Raw genomic sequence first — 23536 nt, 5'->3', positions numbered from 1 at the left:
ACTAACTCTGCCTGCGTGCACCCACTCGGCAGGTGCGGTCTGACAGCCAGACGGGCTCGGCAGCGGCTCTTGGGAGGTGGCAGTCAGCTCCTGCCCAGCTCCGCCCAGCGTCGCCGGTTTAACCCAAGGCTCTCCTGGAGGATTGATTTCCGGGGCGGTGTGATTGCCAGTTTAAGAGCGGAGCGCCCCGCCCTCGGGGGCGGAGCTCGGAGGGGCTTTAAGGGGCGGGCCGGCGAGCGGCCAGGGTCCGCCGGAGATTAGCGCAGGGTGGGCGAGCGCGGTGGGCCGCCATTTCTTGGCGTCGCTTGAGGAGCCGCCCCCTCCTCAGCTTCTCCTGGGGCCTCTCGCCTTCGGTCCCCGGCGCCCCGCGCCCTCAACGCCGTCGCACCGTCGTCCCTATCCCAGGTAAGCGTGAGGCCCGGCGGCCCCGGCTGCACAGCCGGCTCCTCCCGGCGCGCGGACCCCTTCCTCGCCCAGGGCGGCCTGGTCCCCGCGAGGTGGGTGGGGGCAGCGCCGGCATGCTGGGCTGCCCGGGCCTTCCCTGCCGGGCCGGCACTGCGAGAAGCCAGCCGGAGGGGAGGGGCGGCGGCGGCCGGTGGGGCAGGGCGGCGGAGTTTCGGGCGATACCGCGCCGCGCGGCGGTGTTCAAGTTTGCCCGGCGGCCGCGCTCCGGAGCCCGAGCCTGCCGCCCGGGGCGGCACTGGGCACCGGGCACCTAGTAGCGGCGCGCCGGCCGGCCAGGGGAGAGTGGCGGGTAAGGGAACACCTCCAGTTCGCGTCGGGGTCCTGGAACAGACGCGCGAATGGACGCGTCAGGCTGATTGTAATTGAGAAAAACTTCCGCCACTTGGAAATTGTGCGAGGCAGGTGTGTGCCGAGTCCTGGGGAGGGCTGAGGCATCCTCCCCGCCCCCGCCCTGGCGAGTGAACGAGGGGCTCCTGCTGGGTAAAGTTTCTTGTATCGGTCTCTGTTTTTATGGTTACTCTGGTGAATTCCGTTCTAGAAGATATAGCTCTTAAGCCATTTGCAAGTATTTTAAACTAGTTTCAAAGCTTTTGCTTTGTTTTCTTTTTTAAGAATTAGGAGAAAAGTAAACATGACTACATTTCTGACGCAACCCATAGTTCCATTAACCTTATTGCTAACATAACTAACCAGTTACTGAGTTCCACGTACCATAGGTGGGTTATTTGGAGTAAGATAGTTCACAGGATCTTTTTTTTTTTTTAAGTGGGGTTCTTTTTTTTGTCTCTTTTGGAACTGGGGGTCGAACCCAGGGCTTTGCGAATGCAAGGCAGACGCTTTGCCCCCCCCCCCCTTTTTTTTTTAAATAAATAGCGTTTCAGGCTTCATTAGAGAACGATACGTGCAGTTTCGCTGCTGTTGAATTACTCGTTGACGTTTTCTTTATTGGGATTACTGAGACAAAAGATAGTGATATTTTCATGGCATTTGCTGTAAATTGGCATATTGTTTTGTTAAGTAATTGCTTACCATATTGTGTGCATCAGTCATACGTATGTATACACGTTTCATCTTGGATGTGCTTTTTTAAAGCAACTTCTATTAATTTAAGTAGTAAACGATTACTTCAGTTGCATTTCTAAGATTGAAAAGGAAACCCTTATTTATTGTTCAAAAGTTAGTAATTTTATTACTTTTTTGAAACTTTACCATCTAGAAATTCTCCTATATCCTATTAATAGTGTGTGCCCAGTATGCATGTTGCCATTCTGCGTGTTGGATCAAATTTAGGGAGTTATTTAAGTCCTAATCTTTGTTTCTTAGGAGGGAAAGTAACCAGTTTAAAAAAATTAAGCAGTAACGTTTATTAGCTGTTACATAAAGAAAAGCCTGAGTACCAATAGGGGTACTTAATTTAGACTCAGAAACCTGGGAGTGCTTTCCTAAGGAAAAGACATATTAACTGTAAATCCGAAGATACCTGCCTGAAGGGGGAGCAGAAGGAGAGAGAAGTGGGAAAAGATTATTCCAGAAAGATGAAACAACTCATGAAAACAATCCATAATCAAGACTTTTGGGCACCGCTGACAACTAGAGCAGAGAGCATCTGGAGTGGACAGGCAGGTGGGAGTAGTGTGGTGATAGGGTTATTAGAGTGCAACAAGAATCAGATTTGTGGTTGCTAAAAAATTCACTGGCTGCAGTGTAAAAAAAAAAATGGAATTGAGCAAGTGTGGATGGGATGGTGAAAAAGTGAAAAAAAAATTTTTTTAATGTACTGCGGCTTGAACCCTGGGGTCTGATGAACTACATCTCGAGCCCTTTTTTATTTTAAGACAGGGTCAGACTGTCTTAAAATTCCCCAAACTGGCCTCAAATTAGTGATCCTCCTGCCTCAGCCTCCCAGGAAGCTGGGATTACAGGTGCATTCCACCACCACTCTTGGTTCAACACCCCCCACCCCCGTTCTGGGGACTGAACCCAGGGGTAATTTACTTCTGAGCTATGTCCAGCCTTTTTTTATTCTTTGTTTTGAAACAGTCTCACTAAGCTGCCCAGGCTGACTTTGGACTTGAGATCCATTTGCTTTAGCTTCCTGTATAGTTAGAATTATAGGCATGCAATACATTTTATCATTTAAAAAAAATGATAAAAGCCTAATGACATATTTGTGTATTCATAAGAGCTCAAGATTGACCCTATTGGAGAGAACCTTATTTAACAGTTTGCATTATCCTTCCAGTCCCTGTGTATGTGCAGACATGTGTGTGTGTGTGTGTCCTCCCCTTAATGTGGAATAATATGTTCATTTTTTGGTTAGATTTTTCACTTGTAAATTTTTAAAAAGATTTTTCTTCATAAACCACTAAACATTTACTTTTTTTAAAAATACATTTTTTAGTTGTAGATGAACACAATACCTTTATTTCTTTTTTTATGTGGTGCTGAGGAATGAACCCAGTGCCTCACACGTGTGAAGCAAGTGCTTTACTACTGAGCTGCAACCCCAGCCCCTCACTTACGAATTTTATCAATATTTAAGTCAACTCTACTTTTAAAAGAACTGTATTATATACCATTATATGTACTACAACTCTTTGTGTGCTGTGCTGATGGACATTTTAAAATTTCCTAAATCACACCCTGAACAGTACTTATTCCTACAATAGAGCACGTATGTGACTGTTTTATTTGACCATCCACCAGAAATAGAATTGCTGAATGCAAAGATATGCACATTAAATTTTTTAATTGCATGTTTAAAAACCCGTTCAAAGAGGACAGTTTATGAAAGTGATTGTTTTTCTCAACCTTTTTTAACATTGACTACTTTAAATTTTAATGACAAGCAATATCCATTTTTGTTGGTTCATTTGTTTGAAACAGGGTCTCACTATATTGCCCAGGCTGTCTTTGAACTTCTGGTCCCAACCCATCCTGTTTCAACCTCCCTTGTACTAGTTGGAACAATAGGCATGGGCCACTGTGCCCAGCTTTTGTCTTTTATTTTTTTTCAGGTGCTGGGGATCAAACCTGGTGCCTTATACAGTCTAAGCAAGTGTTCTACCGTGGAGCCACATCCTCAGCCCTATCTTAATTTTTAATTTGTTTTTTTGGGGGGTTTTGTTGAACATCTCTTTTACAAAGTTTTCTTTCCCCCCTGGCATTGGGGATGGAACCATGACTTTGAGCATGCCAGGCAAACAGTCTCCCACTAGATCATGTCTGAAACATGTCAACTTCTTTTATGATTTTTTTTTGTTGTTGTTGTTGATTTTTTAATTGTACTTGGGCTGGAACCCAGGGGCACTCAACCACTGAGCTACATTCTTAGTCCCTGTTTTTTAATTTTGAGACAGAATCTTGCTAAGTTGCTTAGGGCCTTGCTAAGTTGTTGAGGCTGACCTAGAACTTGCAATCCTCTTGCCTCAGCCTCCTTAGTTGGTGGGATAACAGGTGTGCATCACTGTGCCTGGCTCCCAGCCTTTTTAAAATTTAATTTTAAAATTTATTTTTTGTGGTGCTGGGTATTGAATCTAGAGTCTTATTCATGCTAGGTCAGCACTATCACTAAGCTATATCCCTAGCTTCTCAATCCCTTTCTTAAATTTTTTATTTTGAGATGGCATCTAAGTTGTCCAGGCAGGCCTCAAATTTGTGATTCTCCAGTTACAGCCTCCTGGGTTGCTGGGATTATAGGCATGTGCCTCTGACCCTGGCAATGAGTCTTTTTTTTTTTTTTTTTTTTTTTTATTCTTTTAGGACATGTTTCTTCTTATCTTGCCCATTTAAAAAATTGTGATGTTTATCTAAATGATTTGTAATAATTGTTTACTAAACTGCTTATTAATCCTTAATTTTTTTTTTTTTCCAGATTCTTTAAAAGCCCTTCACCCTATCCAGATATGGTGGTATACACCCATAATACTAGCTATTTGGGAGGCTGGGACAGGAGGAGTACAAGTGTTTTTTTGTTTGGTTATTTTTGCAGTACTGGGGACTAAACCCAGTGGTGCTCCACCACTAAGCTATATCCCCAACCCTTTTTATTTTTATTTTGAGACAGGAACTTGTAAATTTGGTGAGGATGGTCTCGAATATGCAATTCTGCCTTAGCTTCCCAAGGAGCTGGGATTATAAGTGTGTAGGTTATGAGGTCTGGCAGGATCTCAAATTTGAGGCCAGCCTGGGCAGTTTAGTAAGACTCTGGTAGAGTGCTTGCCTGCCTAACATGTACTAGTACTTTCTTATTTCTTTTTCACTTTAAATCTTTATTGCATCTGTAATTTTTGGGGTAAGCACTTTCATATTTCTGAAAAATAAACTTGTTATTTTTAATTGTTTCATCATTCAAAAATGAAGATATTAAAATTCTAACTATTTGGAGAGCAGTGGCACCTGCTAGGAGATTATAGTCTTAGCTACATGGGAGGTTGAGGTGGGAATCCAGGAATTGGAAGTTCAGCCTAGGCCGGAGACTTTAAAAAAAATCTTTAAATTCTAAATCTGAAAACTTTTTTCTTTCACAGGTTAACTCATGTAGTGAATCAGTTCTCAGGGTGTCAGGATGATGTGAAAGAAAAATCATTTTACATTTAGTTTCCTAGGAAACACAAAATTGTAGTGCATTTTGAACATTTTTTCCTTTAAAATTTTTTATTTTGAATAAATTCAACATACAAAGAGTCACAAGACTGTAATGAACCCCCATGTACATATGACCTGGTTTCAATAACTGTTGGCCAGTTTGTTTCATCTCTGTCAGGACTTCTCTGTGTTAGTTTGATCTAAATACCAGCAAAACATCTTTTCTTATGTAAATATTTACGTATCTCTAAGAGATAAGGATCTTTTTAAAAATTAAACATCAATACAAAAAGTGACTGAAGTTCTTTGGTTATGACAATCCAATCATTATTCAAATGTGTGTTTTTATAATGTATTTCTTTGGGCATTTTCAATGAAAATGTTTATGGTTATGATTAGATCAATATTGAGAATGTATTGTAAGATCTAGTAGCTAAGTCATGTCCTGTACTGTGATTATTTTACCTTTTCTGTGTAACTTATTTTTTCTGCAATTAATAATCATCTTATTTGTTGGTTAAGCCCTATATACTTATTCTCAAACTCTTTTAGTGAGGTGACTTTGTTTTTATGGTGTTTCTAACCCTGTATTTGGTATTTTTAAATATAGAATAGTGTACTGTATTTTTAAAGTTCCTGACATCTATCTGTTTTAACTATTTTGTTTAGCTTTAGTTTTCTTAGTAGAGATAAGGAAACAAGTAACATTAAAGTAGTATGATATTATAAATGTTTGTTAGGTAGTAATTTAAATTCTGTGGAGCCAGGCACACAACTTATGCTACACTGCAGAGACTGAAACTGAAGGATTGCTTGACTCTAGTTTGATTGACACCAGCCTGGGCAGCATAGTGAGAAAAAGAAAGAAAAATTCTAAATAATAGAATATTTAATAAAACATGGATGGGGTGGGGTTGTGGCTCAGTGGTAGAGCACTCACCTAGCATGTGTGAGGCCCTGGATTTGCTCCTCAGCACCACATGAAAATAAAGGTATTGTGTCTACCTACAACTAAAACAAAATATTAAGATGAAACATGGTGTTTGAATTATGTTTGTATTTTAACCTAAGGTGATTATTTTCATATTATCTTAAGTGCTTAGAAAGGAAATAGAACTTCCTTTGGAATTGTTAAATCATTACACTACACTTCAGTGGTATTTAACATTATTTTCCAGTGTTTGTGGAATATTTGACTATTGTACATATAATTTATTGATCCAAAGGCTTGATGAATCTTATTAAGGTTTGCCTTTTCTCGTCAGGTGAGCTCATAAAATAGTCCAGTAAATTTAGAAAACTGCAAACCATGGGGCTGTCTTATATATGCCTTTAAAAACTTTAATTTTTTTTTTTTTTTTTTTGCGGTGCTGGGGATTGAACTCAGGGCCTTGTGCTTGTGAGGCAAGCACTCTACCAACCGAGCTATGTCCCCAGCCCAAAAATTTAATTTTTTAATAGTAAATTTATTCTTTTTAAAAGATTTTTAGAATGTTTTTAGTTGTCGATGGACCTTTATTTTTATTATATGCAGTGCTGAGAATTGAACCCAGTGCTTCACACATGCTAAGCGAGTGCTCTACTATTGAGCCATAACCCCAGCCCAGTAAATTTATTTTTTATTGACGAATAAAAATTATTTTTTCAGTTGTAGATGGACGTGATATCTTTATTTATTTATTTATTTGGAGGGGTTAAATGTTTATTCAACCAACATCCACCTACAGTCCACCTACATCCACCTACAGTCTGTAAACAAATACAGTACACGTGTAAGTAAATGGGCAGCAAATCAGATCCAGTGGAAAAACTAACGTTCCCTTTGCACACTGGCACCTCGCCACAATACCCTCTGTGGGCCACCGCCACAAGACTGTGCTGGATTTAAGAATAAAATGAAAGAACCAGAAAGTTACCTCCATTGCCTCCTGAGGGTGGGTGTTAAGACAGGTGTCTGCTCCACTCTAGGCAGGGTGGACCACAGCAAGGCAACAGGGTAGTTTTTACATTCATAGGTTGGCTGAAATAGTACAAATTAACTTTCTAATCTCGGTGTCTCCCTCCATATTCTTTATTTTTTTTTGTGGTACTGAGAATTGAACCTAATGCCTCACACATGCTAGGCAAGGGCTCTACCACTGAGCCACAACCCCAGCCCAAATAAAAATTATATTCAGTGTATACAACATGATATTTTGATGTATGTTTAAAGAGCAGCCAATTATAATCTTTTTGAAATAATGTCCTTAGGACTTTAATTAGATAATACCATTTGTCTGACTTGAAGTAGTATGGAGTTATTTTTTCTCCTGATTTTTGTTCTCCCTGGTTTTATAGTGACAGAAATGCTGAGCTTCCTCCGTAGAACTCTCGGGCGCCGGTCAATGCGTAAACATGCTGAGAAGGAACGACTCCGAGAAGCACAGCGAGCTGCCACACACATCCCTGCAGCTGGGGATTCAAAGTCCATCATCACATGTCGGGTGTCCCTTCTGGATGGTACTGATGTTAGTGTGGATTTACCGGTATGTGGATCTTGCAAGCTTGCAAATTCTTTCTTTGAGCTTTCTGTTGATAACTTTTTGGGGGAATTAGACAGTATGGGTTAGTATACATCAGGCACTGTAATGAATCAGGTAACCTTAGACCAAAAGTACTTGGACTAATACTCTCTGGAGTAACTGTCAGTTACGTGAAATGTTTAAGCGATAGGGCAGTTATTAGCGTGGATTAAACTATGCCTGTTTATGAGTGCTCTTGATGGTAAAAGTAAATAGTATAATCTAATGGATTTCTTACGGTCCTTGTTAAGCATTTATTAAAGCAGTGAGAGTCTTTGGGAACCATAGTGATACTTACATGTGTGCTCTACAACTTTTAGTTTTTTATACTTTCTAAACACTTAATTTTTTTGGTGGGGCACACTGGGAATTTTAACTCAGAGGTGATTTACCACTGAGCTACATCCCTATCCCTTTTAAAATTATTTTATTTTGGGAGAGGTCCCCACTAAGCTGATTAGGGCTTTGCTAAGTTGCTAAGGCTAGCCTTGAACTTGCCATCCTCCTGTCTTAGTCTCCTGAGCTGCTGGGATTACAGGAGTATACCAAGGCACTTGGTGAACCTCTTGCTTTTCTTAAAATAGGCACTTCCTCTACAGTCTTGGGTACTTTGGAAATTTTAATGAAATGAAGTGAGATAAAGGACTTTCTTACCACTAAGATCTAACTGCCTATCTCTTTGCTCCCAGAGTAGCTTGTATTATAGATTTTTTTTTTTTTTTTTAATGTACTAGTCTTCATTTCAGGAAGGGATATTAAAATTGTAGTTGTGTTTTAAGTAGTTTTTTTTCCCTCCTAGCTCCAAATACATCATCATAACTCACAGTGTGAAACACTCCATTGTGTTTGAAAGGGGTTAACTTATTCCTTATAGGCTTTTTTTTTTTTTTTTTTTTTTTTTTAAAAGTGGGGTGCCGGGGGAGGCATTGGAGTTTCTTTTTGAGCTATTTACTAATACCAGATCTCTTTCAAATGTCTTTGTCCTACTTTCAGAAACTTAGTGTATGTTTGTGTGATTTGACATAAGCTTCATTGGGTGGTCCTTGATGTCTTTCCTCCCTCCAAACTTTTTTTTTAGTACCCACTTATATACCTGAAATTCAATTTTGAAAGTCTCTTGAGGCAAGACTATAGCCTAGATGTTGCTATAATAGTTAAATAGGCTCTGGAATGCCTTAAACTCACAGTTTAAGGAATTGGATAATTTGTTTCAAAGACTTCTCAGATTAAATAATTTGGAATATACCTTACACATCATTTTTTTGTTTGTTTTTTTGGGTGCTGGGGATTGAATTCATGGCTTCATGCTTGCTAGGTAAGCACTATACCACTGGAGCTACAAGGCCAGCCCTGCCTTATACATTTAAAAATATTGGAATATGATAAAATTAATCAAAGATTCATAATTTCTTGAAGTGTTTTGGAGTCATCATGTACTTTTTATATATTAGTCTGTACATTTTTAGTGTTTTTGATGCTGTAAAACAACGGCATCTAAATTTTCTTTCTATTAGGACATCTTGAGGATTTTTGAGACATTCCAACATGAGATTCTTTAAGATAGTTTTCATATTCACTTCTTATTTGATAAGAATCTCGAGTTTTGTGTACTAATCCATTAAAATATTAGATACATGTTCAAAAGCTTGAGATTACTGGTTCCTGGAAAAGGTTTCCTATTACCTAATGTTTGAAGTATGAACTTGCAGGGTTGTTGATGGATAGACTGGTACTAGGAGAATTTGTAAAACTTTTTGAAAAGGCAGTGTATCGTAGAAGAGAAACAACTCTAGGCTAGAAAGTAGTGGAACAAATGTCTTAGTGACTGGTCTAGAATCCTTTCCTAAGATTAAGGTGTGGCATACTCAGTAGGGTGTATGTGATGCTTGATCAAATGCAGAAATACTAGCTGACTTGTCACAAGACAGTTGCAGTGAATCAGCCAGAGTTTTAGATTTGAGTCCTTGTGGAATAAGAACAATAGCCTTTTTAGTCCTGCTGTTAAAATTTTAAGAGTTAGTAACCTAACTTTAGATACTTGCTTGAATATAAAAAGGACATTTCCATGCCAGTAAAATCATCTTAGTAAAGGAAAAGATAGGCCAGATGAATATTAATTTCTTAAAAAAGGAAAACTTAGTTTATTTTTTTCTGATTTAGCTTTTCAACTAGTCTAGCATGATTCTGGGAATTTAGAATTGATTTTGGAAATTGAATGAAGCACATATTCTTTTCCTATTAGGATTAAGGTCACTAGTGATTATAGCTAACCAGCATGGAACTAAGATGATTGCCAGGTAACATATAAGGGATTAACTAAGAGTATTTATTTTTATAGTGCTAGCAATCTAACCCAGGGTCTCATACATGGCTAGGCAATGCTCTAGCTCTGAGCTGCTCTCCAACTCTGTGATTTCGTGGAGAAATTTAAATAATCTGTGGACTTCAAATTAATGGTATTGATCATTTTTGGGAGGCTGGGAATATTGGGGATTAAACCCAGGGGTACTTTAACATTGAGCTTCATTCCAAGCTCTTTTAATTTTTTATTTTGAGACAGGAACTTGCTTAGTTGCTTAGGGCTTCACCAAGTTGCTGAGGCTGGCCTCAAATTTGAAATCCTCCTGCAACAGCCTCTTTAATCATTGGGGTTACAGGTGTGTAGCACTAACCAGCAGTAGTGATCATTTTCTTATTCCTGCTCTCCTTCCTTTTGATAACTGGGGAAATTTACTTTCTTTTTTTTCTGCTCTTTCTTTCAACTAAATACAGTGAGAATACCTTTCAATGAATCATAGAGACATCAGAGAAAATTTTAACTCTTTGGTTTTTAAATTTTCTCTTAAAATGCTGCAGTAAACTCTTTGAATTCATTTGGAATTTTAGTTTTATTAAGTAAATAGTATGTCATGTCAGATTTTGCAGTTTCTAAGTGTTAAATCAATATGAAATATTTGACTAATCTATAGACTTTTATATACATGCTTTACTGATAGTGATGCCAAAGATTTTAAATTATATAGGCCATATATAGTTATACTTTTAAATACAGTAGTCCCCCTGACCTGTTGTTTCACTTTCTGTGATTTTATTTTATTATTTTATATTTGTGTTAGAGATTGAACCCAGGGCCTCATGCGTGCTAGGCATACACTCTGCACTGAGCTACATCCCCAGCCCTTTTTATGATTTTAGTTACCTGGGGTCATTGTGGTCCAAAAACATTGTGAAATGTTCCAGAGTTATAATTTTCTTGTTTTATTATTATTTTTGTTACTATCTATTGTGCTTAATTTGTAAACTAACTTTTACATTGGGAATGTATGTATATATAAAAAAAACTTTGTGTATATATGATTTGGTACTGTATGTGGTTTCACATACACTGAGGGTCTTGGAACATTTGCTGTGAGGATAAGGGGATTACTGTAAAAGAAAACCGTCCTATATTCTTGAATTTGAAGACTTAAAGTTGTTAGGATTCAGATTCTGGCAGTCTTCACCAGAATCCCAGCTGATCTATTTGTTGAAATTGACAAGCTGCTTCTAAAATTCATACAAAGTTGCAGGGAACCCTGAATAGCCAAAACAGTATTAAAAGTAGAAGTACTTACACTTCCTAATTTTAAGACTTAAAACAAAGCAAAAATAATCAAGATGGTATGCTTTTGGCACAAGAATAGACAGATTGGTGGAATGGTATTAATCTACATTGTGTACAACTGTAGAAACGAAATGATGTACCTTATTTGTGTATAATGAATCAAAGTGCAGTCTGTAAAAAAATTTTTTAAATAATTAAAAAAAAAATAGTAAACCTGTACATCTGTGGTCAGTTTTTTTCCCCAAGGGTGCCAAGAGCATTCAGTGGGGAAAGAATAATTGTTTATCACAAATGATGGTAGGACCACTGGTTAGACATATAATAAAGAATGAAGTTGAACCCTTACCTCATACCATGTACAGAATAGACTAAAAAGAGATCAAAGACCTGTACACCAGGCATGGTAGCACATGCTTGTAATTCCAGTTACTTGGGAGGGAGGTAGGAGAGTTACAGTACCAGGTCAGCAGGGAAAACTTAGTGAGACTGTGTCCCAAAATTTAAAAAAAAACAAAAAGGGCTGAGAATATGTCTCAGTGGTAGAGCTCCACTGGGTTTAATCCCTAGTGCCAAGGAAAAAAAGGGATAAATGCATATTTATCTTTGACTTAGCATTAGTTTCTTAGATATGACACCAAAAGCACAAATAACAACAACAAAAAAAATAAATTGGACTTCATCAAAATCAAAAACTTTTGACCTTTAAAGGACACTATTAAGTTAAAAGATTGTCCCACAGAATAAGAGAATGTATTTGCAAATTATGTACCTGATAAAGAACTTCTATCTAGAATATATAAAGAACTGATATAACCCTAAAATAGAGACAATTCAGTTTAAAAATGGGCAAAGGGCTGGGCGTGGTGACACATGTCTGTAGTGCCAGTGGCTCAGGAGGATGGTGAGTTCAAAGCCAACCTTCGCAACTTAGGCCCCAAGTAATTTAGTGAGACCCTGTCTGAAAATAAAAGTTAAAAAAAAAAAAAAAAAAAAAAAAAAAAAGGCTGGGGTACCGGGGTTGTAGCTCAGTGGTAGAGCACTTGCGTAGCACATGGGAGGCACTGGGTTTGATCCTCAGCACCACATATATAAAAATAAATAAATAAAGGTCTGGACTGAGGATATAGCTCAGTAGAGTGCTTGTCTTGTAAGAACAAGACCCTGTGTTCAATCCCCAGCATTGGGGGAAAAAAAAGCATCTGCAGCTAAAAATATTTTAAAAACCAGGGGGTACCTGGGAATGTAGCTCAGTGGTTAAGCACTCCTGGGTTCAATCCCTGGTATCCAAAAAAAAGGGCAAAGGATTTAAGTAGACATTTCTCCAAATAGAATATGCAAAAGGCTAGCCGGCACATGAAAAGAAGCATGACATTATTGGTCATCATGGAAACTCAAATCATAACCACTATGAAAAGTAATGGGAGCCATGGCTCAGTGGTAAGTACATGCTTAGCATGTGTGAGGCCCTGGGTTCAATCCACAGTATCCAAAACAAAACAACAGCCCACAGTGAGGTACTGCTTCATAACAAATAAGAAGGCTCAGATGAAAAGGGCAGGTAAAAAGCAAGTGTTGAGGATGTGTAGAAATCAGAACCCTCTAACACTGCTGGTGGGGAATGTAAATGGCACAGTTGCTTTGAAAAATAATCTAGTAACTACTCAGATGATTGAACATACTTAATTGTGTGACCCAACTTTTTCATTTTTAGGTATATGACAGAATCAGAAACATGTTTACATAACAGTTTGTACACAGATGTTCGTAGCAGCATTATTCATAATAAAAGGTAGAAACTGAGATGGTTATCAACAGATGCATAAACAAAATGTGTCTTATAATAGAATATTATTTAGCCATAAAAGAAGTGAAATACTCTGTTAAAACATGGATGAATTTTGAAAACATTATGCTAGTGACAAGTGACAAAAGACCAAGTTTTGATTCGTTCTTGTAAAAGTCCAGCATAGGAAAATCTATAGGAATAAATAGTGATTGCTTGGGGAAGGTTTAAGGGGCTGACAGGGATAGTAGAATGTGATAGCTATAGGATAGATAAGGGTTTCTCTTCTCTTTTTTTGGAACTGGGATTTAACCCAGGAGTATTTAACTACTGAGCTACATCCCCAATCCTTTTTACTTTTTATTTTGATACCGGGACTTCCGAGTGCTTAGGGCCTTGATAAATTGCCAAGACTGGCTTCAAACTTGGAATCCTCCTGCCTCAGCCTCCTGAATTGCTGGGATTTCAGGAGTTCATCACTGTGTTGGGGTATGGGCTTCTTTTTGAGGTGATGAAAATGTTCTGGGTATTTTTTTTTTTTTGTAATAGGTATTGAACCCTTGGGACCTTTACCACTTAGCTATATTCCTAGCCCTTTTTAATTTTTATTGAGATGATGGGGTCTTGCCAAAATTGACTTTGAATTTGGAATCCTCTTGCCTCACCTTCCTGAGTTACTGGGACTATAGGTGTGCACCACCAGGCCCAACCTAGGTGATGGAAATGTTCTTAAATTGACTTCAGTGATGGCTGTTCATATCTATGAATGTTCTAAAATCCATCGTGTACTTTAATGGTAAATGGTATATGAATTAGATTTCAATAAAACTATTTACCAAAACACAACTTTTATGTATTTCTGTTTAACTCCATTTAAGCTTTTTAAAGTTGTTAAGAAACATAAACATGACATAGGTTGAGCTGGGAAAGTGGCTCAGTGGTAAAGTTCTTGCCTGGTTGCATGAGGCCCTGGGTTCAAATCCCCCAGTACAAAAAAAAAAAAAAAAAAAAGACATAGGTTTAATTTAAAGGTGGTATGCTTGATTTGTTACAGGGGAAAAAATAAAAAGCAAGACTGGAGATTGCCATAGTAATGTAGGCACAAGATGATGGGGTTACAGACTTAAATTGGCAGTGAGATTGCAGAGGAAGAAATGCCCAGTATATGCATATGGTATGGGAAAGAATAAAGATTAGAAATGAGTAAAACATTGTTCTAACTCTGCTGGATCGGGTGATAGCAATTGTGTGGAAGATTATGAGAGAGTAAGAGTAGTAAGCCATCATGAAGAGGGGGATAATAGAATGGAAATCAAGACAAAGTTTTAGATAGTATTTTTAGAAGTTAGATTTTAGAAGGTATAAAGGAATTATTAGGAACAGTTGTATTTTGTGGACTTCTTGTAGTCCTTTGCACATAGGTAGATGCTTTAAAATATTGATTGAGGAAGTGCATGAATGGAAAACGAGGAATTACCATGAGATTGGTAGTAGCAGGAAGGAGGGAAATAGCAAAGCAGCTAGAGAAGATCTTGAGTTCATTTTAATGAGTAGAAACAGTGTTCCTTAGGAGTTGGTTTTGTATGCATAGGTAGAGATGGGAGGGAGGAACATTCTAGAAGTAATACTTTCTGCTGAGAAAGAAGGAAGGCTGATGAAAAGATGTTCTTTATCTGCATAAAAGAATGTACAGTGAAGACTGACTGGGTTGAAAGAGGTGGTGACCTGAAATAATTTGTTAGGCGGGGAAAGAGAAGAATGTAAGTAGCAAGTTCTGGTGTTGAGGCAGCTGAAAAATGAATTTGTAGTGGATCAGAACTGAGTGAGTCTGTGTTGTCACTTTTTCCAATTTTAATGAAAGATATACAGAAATAAATAGAATATTGGCCCTGGAATCAAGATTCTAACATCTGGAATCTACAAACTGGCCATTCAGGATCTTTTATCATTGCTTAAACTTGATGAGCCATTTTACAACTCTGAGCCTTTGCATAGGTTTCGTAGTAACCAGATTTACAGGTACAATGTAACATGGAAGAAGGAAGATCCAGTCTCTGACATGAGTGGAAGGCAACACAGGTGTTTTCTTTATTTTTGCTAGGAATTGAACCCAGGGCCAAGCACACACTTAATCATTGTGTTACAACCCCAGCCCCAGTGTTTCAATTCTTTTAAGAATTTTTAAAATATTTTTTTAGTTGTAGATGGACACAATACTTTTTATTTTTTTAATGTGGTGCTGAGGATCAAACCCAGTGCCCACATGTGCGTGGCAAGTGCTATACCATAGGGCTACCATCCCAGTCCCCGAGTGTTTTGATTCTTGATAAGCCAGAGTCAAGAATTTATTAAGAACTTAAAGAACCTTCTAAGCAGAAAGAATTGCAATTTTACTAAGGCTCAGAGGCATAACTTAACAGGGAAGTTATAAACAGATAAAAATGCTGGAGTGATAGAAGACAAAGTTGTAAGAGTAAGCAAGAACAGTTAATTTGCACTTTAATCTGTAGATAATAGCCAGGCTGAGTAGCATACCTGCAATCCCCCCAACCCAGGAGGCTGAAATAGGAGGATTACAGGAGTAAGGCCAGCCTCAGCAACTTAGACCCTGTCTCAGGATTAAAAATAAAGGGGAAAAAAAATCTGTAGATGTTGAGGAATAATTGAAGGATTTTAAAGAGCTAAGTAATATTCTGTTTTGCAGTTTCAGAGAGATCACACTGGCAACTTTTTCCACTTTGTGTTCTGAGTCTTAACCTGTCTCCTATTTCTTTCTTCAACCCCATCACAGACTGTTACAATTTCATATCTTAATTTTGTTCTGAGAGTGGCAGATCTTTGTTTATCCTTTCAAGAACAATTTTTTAATTTTTTTTTCCTGAAAATTTGGAAAGCCTTTATTTAAGAATGAGAGAGAATAGTGAGTATCTTGGTGATTGATACATTTCAAACCGATTTCCCATTTTCTTTTTTTTAATTTATTTTTATTGTAAACAAATGGGATACATGTTGTTTCTGTTTGTACATGGAGTAACAGCATACCATTTGCGTAATCATACATTTACATAGGGTAATGATGTTTGATTCATTATTTTTTCCTTCCCTCCCACCCCTCTTTTCCCTCTATACAGTCCTTCCTTCCTCCATTCTTGCCCCCCTCCCACCCCCCATTTTGTGTCATCATCCACTTATCAGCGAGATCATTCCTCCTTTGTTTTTTTGAGATTGGCTTATATCATTTAGCATGATATTCTCCAATTTCATCCATTTGCCAGCAGATGCCATAATTGTATTATTCTTTATAGCTGAGTAATCCATTGTGTGTGTGTGTGTGTGTGTATATATGTGTGTGTGTGTGTATATATATATATATATATACACACACACACACTACAGTTTCTTTATCCATTCATCAGTTCAAGGGCATTTAGGTTGGTTCCATAGTCTGGCTGTTGTGAATTGAGCAGCTATGAACATTGATGTGGCTGTATCTCTGTGGTATGCTGATTTTAAGTCCTTTGGGTATAGGCTGAGGAGTGGGATAGCTGGGTCAAATGGTGGGTCCATTCCAAGTTTTCTAAGGAATCTCCACACTGCTTTCCAGAGTGGCTGCACTAATTTGCAACCATACCAGCAATGTATGAGTGTACCTTTTTCCCCACATCCTCTCCAACACCTATTGTTGCTTGTATTCTTGATAATTGCCATTCTGTTTGGGGTGATATGGAATCTTAGTGTAGTTTTGATTTGCATTTCTCTTATTACTAAAGATGGTGGACATTTTTTCTTACGTTTGTTGATTGCTTGTAGATCTTCTTTGAAGTGTCTGTTCATATCCTTAGCCCATTTGTTGATTGGGTTATTTGTATTCTTGGTGTAGAGTTTTTTGAGTTCTTTATATATTCTGGAAATTAGTGCTCTATCTGAAGTGTGAGTGGCAAAGATATTCTCCCACTCTGTAGGCTCTCTCTTCGCATTGCTGATAGTTTCCTTTGCTGAGAGAAAGCTATTTAGTTTGAATCTATCCCAGTTATTGATTCTTGCTTTTATTTCTTGTGCTATGGGAGTCCTGTTAAGGAAGTCTGATCCTAAGCCAACAAGTTGAAGATTTGAACCTACTTTTTCTTCTATAAGATGCAGGGTCTCTGGTCTGATTTCAAATTTTTTAATTTAAAAAAAAATGTTAATACTATGAATTGAACCCAAGGGCATTTAACCACTGAGCCACATCCCCACACCTCCCTTTATTTAATTTTGAAACAGAATCTTACTAAGTTTCTTAGGGTCTCACTGAGTTGCTGGTCTGACCTTGAACTTTGGGATCCTCCTGCTTCATTCTCTGCAGTTGGCTGGGAGTACTGGTACATACCACCACATTCATAGATCTAATTTCAAATATAGAATCTTCTGAAGCCTTTAGTACTTTTATGCAGAACTAACAATTCACTCTTTTTTGTGCTGTTGGAGATTAAATCCAGGGATGCTACCACTGTACTACATCCCCAGTCCTCTTAAATGTTTTTTTTATCTGGGGGTGGGATCTTGCTGAATTGTTATGATTGGCCAATTTATAATCCTCCTGTCTCAACCTTCCTTGTGGCTGGGATTACAGGTATGCACCACTGTGCCTGACTTATATTCTTCTTGTCTGTGATTTATGTTCATAAAATGGTGCAGTTCTTTCTATTGCAGACTGGATTCTGTACAAAATTTTAAAAAATGCTCATGCTATCCCTTACATTCAGATTAAGATGCTTTTTGAGATGTTTTCTTTTGAGATGTCATATTTTTTGTTAGGTTGTGCATTATTAATTTAAGGAACCTTTAAAGGTCTTGTGTTCTCTATTGGATGATCTAGAATTGGCCTCTATTGAAAAGGGGTTGTTAGAGTTTGGATCTGGAATACTTCCCAGACTGTGTGAAGGCTTGGTCCCCAAAGCAGTAATGTTCTGAGGTGGGACTTTTCAGAAGTTATTGGATCTATTGAGGGCTCTGATCTCAGCAGTGGAATAATCCATTGATTGGTTCATAATTTAATGGACTGTTGGGAGGTGGTGGAAACTGTAGGAGGTGGGGACTAGTTGGAGGATGTAGGTCACTGGGGGTGTCTGTGCCCTGGAAGGGTAAATCTTGTCCATAGTGTATTCCTTTTTCCCTCCCCCTCATTTTCTACTTCTGTAGATGAGCAGCTTTGTTTGACCACACCCTTCTACCTTGATGTTTGTGCCTCACCACAGGCCCAGAAACAATGGAGCCTACTGATCATAGACTGAAATCTCTGGAACCATGAATTGAAATAAATCTTTCTTCCTTTAAGTCAGTTTTCTTGGGTATTTTGTTGCAGCCATGAAAAGTTAACACATTTCCTATCCTTTATTCCCTTACCCTGTTCTATAACCTTTATCACTAATTAGCATAATTTATTATTTTCTTCTTTTTCTGTAATGTAAGGGTCTTAAAGAGATGGACTTTTGTTTTGTTTCCCTGTGTAATTGCCTAGAATAGTGCCTGGCACATAGTAAGTGCTCTGTTAGTATTTGTCGAATAAGTCAAGAAATTAGGAACAATGTTTGAGACAGATCTTTAACTGATTTTAACTGAAGGAGTTAAAATCATGCTCAAGCCCAGCCAGTGAAAATATTAGGATGAAAAGTTAAATAAATTAGGAAGCACAGTTGAGGGCTGGTGTTGTGGCTCAGTGGTAGGGCACTTGCCTACTACACATGAGGCACTGTGTTCCATCCTGAGCACCACATTAAAAAAAAAAAATTAAAAACTACAAAAAAATTTAAAAAAGAAACAGTTGATGGAATGAAAATAGGACCAATTAAGATCAAAGAGATGGAAACACCATTTGACCCAGCTATCCCACTCCTTGGCCTATACCCAAAGGACTTAAAATCAGCATACTACAAGAGATACAGCCACATCAATGTTCATTGCTGCTCAATTCACCATAGCCAGATTGTGGAACCAACCTAGATGCCCTTCAGTTGATGAATGGATAAAGAAACTGTGGCATATATATACAATGGAATATTATTCCTCAATGAAGAATGATAAAATTATGGCATTTGCAGGCAAATGGATGAAATTGGAGAATATCATGCTAAGTGAGATAAGCCAATCTCCAAAAACTAAAGGACGAATGATCTCGCTGATAAGCGGATGAGGACATATATTGGGGGGTGGGAGGGGTTAGCATTAGGTTTAGGGTTAGGATAAGGAGTGTGGTAAGAATGAAGGAAAGAAGGACTGTATAGAGGGAAAAGAGGCGTGGGAAGGGTGGGGGGAAAGGAAAAAAAATAGTGAATCAAACATCATAGCCCTATGTAAAGGTATGATTACACAAATGGTATGCCTTGACTCCATGTACAAATAGAGAAACAACATGTATCCCATTTGTATACAATAATAATAAATAAAAAAAAATCAAAGAGAATAGCTCTGTTGGTAGAGTGCTTGCCTTGCATGCACAAGGCCCTGGGTTCGATCCCCAGCACCTCAAAAAAAAAAAAAAAACAAGAAGATCAAAGAGAAATTATTGAGTTGGAAGTTCTTATTTAGGAACTCTTCCCATTGGAAGAAGAGAGGGATAAATTAGGAAACATAAAAGAAAAATTAAGAAATAAATAGAAAATTAAGAGAAACATTTTCCTCCTAAGATCATGAACAAGACAAGGATGCCTGCTTTTGCCACTTTTACTGAATGTTGTATTAGAAATTCTGACCCTATAACAAATGCAGCCTGGAAGTCTTTTTTTGGAGACAGGGTCTCGCTACGCTGCTGAGGCTGAACTGGAAATCTTTGTGCTCCTGCCTCAGCCTCTTGAGCATTACAGGTGAGCGTCCATGCACAGGCTAACAACCCTTAGTGACTAGTCCCTGTCTTCCGTCACTTCATGCGTGTTTCCATTCTTCCTACTCAAAGCTAGTTGAAAAGAAAAATTAACTAAAAAATGTCAAATTTCCCACAAAACTAACACAGGACCTTTCTGTGCTGACTAAATGGGGCATCTCCTCTAATGTATGCTGTGAGTCTGCTATTTTTTGGAAAATGGCACATTTCAAGTTTGTCATGGTACTTGGCCCTAGGAACTTCATTCTGCTCCACTCAGTTCCTTTGGCATCCTAAGCTGGTTTCTTAGCCCTATTGCCTTAGAACATAAAAGCCCCTGAGTCTAATGTATTCTGGAAGTTCCAATAAAAGTACTTTTATCTTAAAAAAAAAAAAAAAAAAAAAAAAAAAAAAAAAAAAAATGTCTGGCCAAATTAGGCAAAAATAAGAAGCAAAAGACATCCAGATTGGAAAGGAAACAGCAAAATAATTTATGTTCAGATGATATCATCTGATATGTAGAAAACCCTAATGATTTTGCAAAACAAAATCTGTTGGAGCTAGTAAATTAATACAGCAACATCTCAAGATAAATAAAAAAAATTAGTTGCATATTTGTGCATGAGGAATGAAAAATCTGAAATCAAGAAAACAATTCCATTTACAATAGTATTAGGGAGAATAAAATACTTAGTAGGAATACATTTAACCAAGAGGGCAAAAGATTTGCACCCTGAAAACTATACACATTAATGAGAGAAATCAAACAGTAGATAGATAAATTAGAAGATATTCCATGTTAAAGAATTGAAAGATTTAAGATGATGCTACTCAAAGTGATCTATTGATTAAAAGCAATTCTGTTAAAATTGTAATTTTTTTGCATAAATAGAAAATCCTATTCTGAAATTCATATGGAATCTCAGGGAATCCACACAGCCAAAACAATCTTGAAAAAGGAGGACAATGGAGTGCTCAAACTTCATGATTTTAAAATTTAATATAAAACTATAACAATCAAGTGGTATGGTACTAGCATAAAGATAGACATGGGCCAGTGGAATAGGTGGGGCTTCTCTTTAGAATATTGGGCAAAAGGGAGGGGAAAGTTCTTTGAAAAGGATTAGGGAGGAGGAGCAACCTTTTTTTTTTTTCCCCCTTCTTTTTTTTGTGGTGCTTGGGATTGAACCCAGGGCTTTGGTCTTGCAAGGCAAACACTCTACCAACTGAGCTATCTCCCCAGCCCGAGGAGCAACCTTAAAAGGGGCAAAGGGAGGGAGAGGTGAAAATAACCTCAAAGAACAACTTCCTGATGAATTACAACTACTGGACAAGCTAAGACAGAAAATCAAGTAGGGTACCAGTTTGAGCAATTTAGTGTGACTCTATATTAAAATAAAATTTAAAAAATAAGGAGTGTATCTAAATGATAGAGAGCTTGCCTAGTATGGGTTCAGTCCCTAGTATGGGTGGGAAGACTTCCCAAAGGAATTGCCCTGTCATATTTGTATATAGTTGAAAAAAATTTTTTTTTTTTTTGTTACCGGGGCTTGAACTCAGGGGCATTCGGCCACTGATCCTCATCCCCAGTTCTATTTTGTATTGTATTTAAAGGCATGGTCTCACTGAGTTGTTTAGTGCCTTGCTGTTGTTGAGACTGGCTTTGAACCTGGTCTCCTCCTGCCTCAGCCTCCTGAGCTGCTGGGATTACAGGCATGTGCCACCACACAGGCCAGTGGAATATTTTTGAGCTTTTAAAAGGAATGAAATTTTGTTACATGCTGTGACATGGGTGATACCTTAAAAACATGAATGAAGTAAGCTAGAAACATGAGGCTCAAGTATTTGATTCTACACATGTGAGCTATTATAGAATAAACAGATTTGTGGATAAAAGAAAAGTTACTAGGGTTTAGAGGGAGTGTAAGAAGGGAATGCTTGTTTAATGGGCATAGTTTGTTTGGAATGGTGACATGTTCTGAAAATGGATAATGTTACATGTGAACATCTTTCTGAACTTTCATCTAAGTTTCATATATAAAGTGGATAAGGCATAATAATCAGTATTATTGTATAAACATATGCTTAAAAAAGAGAAGTACCAGCACTTAGGAAACTAGGAATGATAAAAAAGAGGAAAAATGTTTGAGGAAATAATAGATATTTATTTCCCAGAATTTACGATGAAAACTCTAAGATTTTAAAAATTCATATAGAATACCATAGAGTGCCTTGGGATATAAATATATATAGTTCAATGGTAGAGCCTTTACCTGGCATGTGCGAGGCCCTGGGTTTGATCCCTATCGACTTAACAACCAACAAATGAATAGAATACTGAAGAGAGTTAAGAAAAAACCCACACTTGTATATAGTACAGTGAAATTTAAGACTGTCAGATAAACTGGGTGCAGTGGTGCTAGCCTGTAATCCCAGAAGCTTGGGAAACTGAGGCAGGAGGGTCACAAGTTCAAAGCCAGTCTCAGCAACTTAGTGAGGCCCTAAGTAACTCAGTGAGACCCTGTCTCTAAATAAAATACAAAAAAAGGACTGGGGATGTGGGTCACTGGTTAGGTGCCCCTGAGTTCAATCCCCAGTACCAAAAGAAGAAGAAGAAGAAAAAAAAAAGACTATAAGATAGAGTCTAAAAGTGAACAGGTAACATTACAAGGGAACAATTGAAATTGACATTATATTCAACAGTATTGACTACATAAAGACTATTAATAGAGTCATATTTAAGAATTGAGAAGAGTTTTTAAGGTAATTTTGAACTTTGAATTTTATATCCAGTTGTCATTCAAGTGTGAGGAATGAATAAAAAATCCTCAAATGTAGGAGGCCTTAGAAAATCAAAGACCTGCTTGAAAAACATTCATGGAGAATTCAGACGAGCAGAGAAACAAATCTAGCAGATGCTGTATGACATGTAATATAAATACATAAGATGCATAAATTAGAAGGTGATCAAATACCCAAGTAAAGATTTTTTTAAAAATTCAATTTAGGAACTTGGCATGATGGCATACACCTGTAATTCCAACTGCTCAGGAGTCTGAGGCAGTAGGATTCAAAGTTGGAGGCCAACCTGGCAACTCGGCAAGACTCTGTTCCCCTCTTCCCTGACCCCAGTACTGGGGATTATAACCACGGGCACTTTACCACTGAGCTACATTTGCAGGCTTGTTAAGTTCCTGAGGCTGGCCTCAGATTTGGAATCCTCCTGCCTCAGCCTTTCAGGTCATTGGGATTATAAGCATGTGCACCAAACCTGGCTTGTGAGACCCTATCTCAAAGTAAAAAGGTCTGACTCAGTGGTACAGCATATGCCTAGCAGGTTTAAGGCCTTGGGTTTGATCCCTAGCACTGCACCAAAAAAAGGGAATAGAAGAAATAGAAATAATAAACTTGTTAAAAAGCGGAGGTTAGGGGACTGCGACTGTGGCTCAGTGGCAGAGCACTTGCCTAGCCTGTATGAGACACTGGGTTCAGTTCTTAGCACCACATACAAAAATAAGCAAATAAAAGTCATGCTGTTCATCTACAACTACAAAAAGAAAATTAGCAGAGGTTAATACTCTGGTTTCAAATATATATATAAATAAATGTAAGGTAGACCAGTAGAGTAGGGGATGGGAGGAGAGGAAAAGTGGGGTCACTGAGTACTGAAATGAAGTAAATTAATTCCATGCACATAT

The 23536-nt window shown here is 38.1% G+C and overlaps 1 protein-coding gene across 8 annotated transcripts in view; it reads left to right on the top strand.

Moving 5' to 3' along the window:
- Window positions 1-211: 211 nt before the first annotated feature.
- The window catches only part of Epb41l5 (erythrocyte membrane protein band 4.1 like 5), a 126431-nt gene continuing 103106 nt past the window's right edge, over window positions 212-23536 (top strand). For 5 of the 8 annotated variants that reach the window (XM_047544363.1, XM_047544361.1, XM_047544362.1 and 2 more), the window contains exons 1-2: window positions 212-405; window positions 7390-7577. In XM_047544363.1, the coding sequence (XP_047400319.1) occupies window positions 7398-7577 (180 nt within the window). In that variant the 5' untranslated portion in view covers window positions 212-405; window positions 7390-7397. Of the gene's footprint in view, window positions 406-621; window positions 868-7389; window positions 7578-23536 lie in introns of those variants that run through there. The other 3 variants (XM_047544367.1, XM_047544360.1, XM_047544359.1) reach the window with 3 other exon arrangements.

This window comes from Sciurus carolinensis, chromosome 3 (genome assembly GCF_902686445.1).
Source record: "Sciurus carolinensis chromosome 3, mSciCar1.2, whole genome shotgun sequence".
Taxonomy (NCBI): domain Eukaryota; kingdom Metazoa; phylum Chordata; class Mammalia; order Rodentia; family Sciuridae; genus Sciurus; species Sciurus carolinensis.
The sequence above is the reverse complement of the archived record's forward strand: the minus strand, read 5'-3'. Positions and strand labels throughout refer to the sequence as shown.